Genomic DNA, 4,633 nt, shown 5'->3' with positions numbered 1-4,633 from the left:
CTTGTAAACACAACATTCACAATAAGAATCAAAACAAAATGGATGTCTCATATACGATAACCTATATGAAAGTTTTCATGTTTTGACATTTCTTGTATATATTGCTCGTGGATTACTTACCTGTCAAACATGACATCGGCTCACTAGCGCCAAATTTGCACCTTGCGTTCGTGACTGGAACTAAGCGTTGTGAACGCGGATTTTGTACTGAGGATGTAGGTCCATGGTCCATGGTCCATGATAAATGAAACGTACTGAGTGTTGTCACACCTGATCTCAATCTTATGCGAAGTGAGACTCAAATCAAATGTCAAAGTCAAAACGAATTAATAGATATGTGTATATTAAAACATATTTATCATTGATGCAAAGCATACAAATTGAAAGCTTTCTTAATTTTTTATAAATTACTGTTGGTTTGTTTATGAAAAACGACTAGCGCCGAAAATGTCCGAAGAAACAATTTCAAACCCAATAATTAAAACTGAACCAAAGGAATATTCTCCAGTTAAACAAGAACTTGATGATTATGACATTACTCCAGAAACATATTTAGAAAACGAGGTAATATATCTACAGCAATTTTCAGAATTTGAGATAAAAATAAGCGAAAAAATAAAACAAGAAACAGTTGATGATCAAGATGAAAGAAGTTTCGGCGTGGAATCTTACATGGAAAACGAGGAGATATATCAACAGCGATTTTTAGATTCTGAAGTCACTATAGACGAAAAAATCAAAAAAGAAATTGATGATCAAGATGAAGCTCGTTTCCATGAGAATTCTTACACGGAAAATGAAGAAATATGTCTACAGCAATTTTTAAAATCTGAAGTAACAATTGACGAAGAGGTTAAGCATGAATCGATTGATGAGCACCTTGCAGACACCAGTAAAAACAAAAATATTGATCATTTTGGTGAGTTAAGTGATTTAGTGGATAATACAAGTGAATGTAATAAATCATTTAAAAAAGTTTTAGAAAAACGTAAAGCTACCCTAAACTTGAAACAACCCTTGACATGTGAAATTTGCAATAAAAATTTCTCAAGAATTAGCACCTTACATCGACATAAAATGATTCATACAGGAGAACGTCCTTACAAATGTGAAACCTGTAATAAAGCATTTATAACAAATAGTTGTTTAGGTCAGCATAAAAAATTTCATGCAAGAGAACGTCACTACAAATGTGAAATATGTAATAAAGCATTTATAACTAATGGTAATTTAAGTCAACATAAAAAGATTCACACAGAAGAACGTCATTACAAATGTGAAATATGCACTAAAGCATTTATAACAAATAGTAATTTAAGCCAACATAAAAAGATTCATACGGAAGAACGTCCTTACAAATGTGAAATATGTAATAAAGCATTCATAGCAAAACAACCATTAAACCAACATTTAATTAATCATACTGGAGAAAAACCACATAAATGCAAGATATGCAATAAAGCATTCAGATTAAAACACAATTTAAAGCGACATGAATTTGTCCATACTAAAGAAAGTAATCATGAATGTGCAGTATGTAAAAAAACATTCGCAACTAAACATAGTGTAAGTCAGCATGAAATGATCCACACTGGAGAACATCCTCAAAAGTGTGCATTATGCAATAAATCATTCACAAGAAAAGAAACATTAAAACAACATTTAATGATTCATACTGGAGAACGACTACATAAATGCTTAATATGCAGTAAAGCATTTACAAGACAAAGCCAATTAAAACAACATTATTTTGTCCATACTAAAGAAAGTAATCATGAATGTGCAGTATGTAAAAAAACTTTCGCAACTAAACAAAGTTTAAATCAGCATAAAATCCGACATCTAATGATTCATACTGGAGAACGACTGCATAAATGCAAGATATGCAATTATGCATTCAGATTAAAAGAACATTTGAAACAACATGAATTTGTACACACAAGAGAAAGCAATCATTAATGAGCCACATGCAATGAAACATTCGCAACTACACCAACCAATTAAACCAACATAAACTGTTCATACTGTAGAACATCCTTATAAAAGTGAAATTTGTAATAAAACATTAAAATCTAAACATCGATTAAAATGCCATTCAAACCAAAACAATCATGAGAACTGATCATTTTAAACACAGTAAGACATTATAATTATAAATAGCAGACGTTCTCATTCGTGCAGGATGCTTTGGTAAATATTGTTTATAAAATATCTTTGAAAATATTTGTGGTGACTAATAAAATATAATATTTACTTCATTGCTCGCCAAATATTGTATACTGGCAGAAGTTATTAAATGAATATATAGTGTTATTATTTAAATTAAATTGTTTTTTATTTAATTATGTACATATGTATAACATAAAAATTAAAACTTGTTATAAATAATATTTGTTATTATTGGTCACTTATTAACTACGCATAGAGTAGGTTATAGTAATCATGCAAAAAATAAAAATCAAAATTAATATTTCAACATACCTTAAAATAAATGGATGTATATGTATGTATGTGTGTACAAATTTTCTCTGAAACCTTTGAAACGGTTTTTCATTTTCGATTTTTTTTGCAATTACTATAACTTACCCTGCGGGAAGTTAAAATTATTGTTACGGATTCTTTTATTTATAACCCTTTTGTTATGAATTATTTTATTGCTAGTTGCGGATTATTTAATTATTTGATCATTTGTTACTTAAATATTACTTTTATCTTCTATCCCGCACTGCTGAAAAACTAAATATTAGAGCTTTTGTTCGTGACTTAACTAAACAATATTTTATATTCACATATTTACATACTTATACTAATCTCAATCTGAACTATACAACTTGAATCTAGACTTATCTGTAACCACCATTGTCTATCGTGTCCATACTTCGGGCTCCCGATTCACATCACACACTAGTCACATTTTAATTAATAGTTTACTTTCGGTTTGGGGACAGCTTTCGATGCGCTGTCCCTCATAACATTCCTTTAGCTTATATTATCACAACATCAATTATAAAACACTTCGCGCACAACACCGAGCTCATCCCTTCGACTCATATCGGACTCATGCTCTTGGGCTATTACTACCACTACCAAAACAACTGTTAGGGACTAATGCTTAAGAAGGATTCTTCCGACTGTCACCCCTGAGGGCGTATATTCTACTACTTCCACTTGCGGACTCTTCCACACTCTTCATCAGGGATGGTTTACACATATATGGAGAGGGGTGGCTTTATGTAATTTTCATGTGTGTATGGGCTGTCACCCACACATTCGTAACAATATTGCATGTTAAAATATTTTATTATTTTCAACTTAAAATTATTAAAGTGATATTATTTCTTGTCTTAAATTATAATTGTTCATATATGAACTTGATTCGAATTGATTCGAATCATAATTCGAATCAGGTTTTTTTCTGATCAGGAAAATCACTCGAATCAGGAAATTTTCGAGTCGGCACATCACTAGTTTAGACATATATGGAGAGGGGTTTCGTAACAATATTGCATGTTAAAATATTTCATTATTTTTAACTTCCAGAGAGAGGTTTTGTTTTAGACATTATTGATCAGAGAGTCCGTATCCAAAACATCTTCATTATGCAAAAACACTCAAAATGTGGCAAGTAACCCGGTTGTATCATCGATTTCGCAATTAGCAGAAGGTGAATGACGAGATGATAAATTGTTGACTAGCAAAGTTCTAAAGGCAGGCACAAAAGATAACAACTTGGATTAGTATTCGAAGCCCCTTGACTCCTTATGCAACTAAAAATATTCTTCAACGAATCTTGGTTAAAATTTCTGGTTCAAGTAACTAAAACCCTAAACTACTTTTGATTTGTGCCAAATGTAACTCAAACCCTCTATCGTGTTAATCCAATTTTTAATGCAAGGCGATTTAGTTAAAATTTTAATTAAGGTAAACGTACCATATTACGGGATGTTAAGGGACGTTTGACTTTAAAGACGTATTTTAGAGAAAATAGGAAAGTGGACGAACTAAATCTGTTATATTTTATTAATTAGACCTTTAAGATTATTATAAAACAAGATTTTTTCGTCGTAGAACGTTATTTATAGAAATAATCGGCATTTTGGTGAACTACGCGTGGACGTATTTCCAAGAAATTCGTATACTGTATGTCTTGCAGAACTTATTTTATAAATTAAACACTATTTTAATTTGATTCAATTTATTTGCCAAATAATTGTAACGGAGTACGGAAATCACAATGATATCGATTTACTGATAAAAGGTACTATCGACCTGAACAGTTATAATCCCAAAATCTATCTATTGAATTCTAGTTACTGCTGGTACTGATAATACTGCAGCAGCAGTGTTGACTAGTGTGAACAAAAATAATGGTGTTACCATATACAATTCTTTCCATACTCCCACTCGATGCACAATTGCATCCAAAATTAAATAAACAAAGTTAAATCTAGTAGATAATATCTTAAGTCACATACAAAATAAGTATAAGTTTCTTAATAGCAACTACAAAACTTAAAGTAATTAACTTAGCTACATTCAAAAAAAATCATACATTTTTTCTAATACAAAATACAATTAAATTAGTTTACATTCAAGAAATAACACAAGATACAAATATTTGTTATTTACACTA

The 4,633-nt window shown here is 30.6% G+C and overlaps 1 protein-coding gene across 1 annotated transcript; it reads left to right on the top strand.

Moving 5' to 3' along the window:
• Positions 1 to 401: 401 nt before the first annotated feature.
• Positions 402 to 1,959, top strand: LOC113369523 (zinc finger protein 501-like). The gene has a single exon (XM_026610224.1). It carries the CDS (start codon positions 448 to 450, stop codon positions 1,957 to 1,959), a length of 1,512 nt encoding a protein of 503 aa, XP_026466009.1. The 5' UTR covers positions 402 to 447.
• The last annotated feature ends 2,674 nt before the right edge of the window (positions 1,960 to 4,633 follow it).

The sequence above is a fragment of the Ctenocephalides felis genome, unplaced genomic scaffold, assembly GCF_003426905.1.
Source record: "Ctenocephalides felis isolate EL2017-DRISC unplaced genomic scaffold, ASM342690v1 CF-g0.4_SCAFFOLD_01384, whole genome shotgun sequence".
In the NCBI taxonomy this organism is placed as follows: domain Eukaryota; kingdom Metazoa; phylum Arthropoda; class Insecta; order Siphonaptera; family Pulicidae; genus Ctenocephalides; species Ctenocephalides felis.
This window is presented reverse-complemented; position numbering and strand designations above follow the sequence as displayed.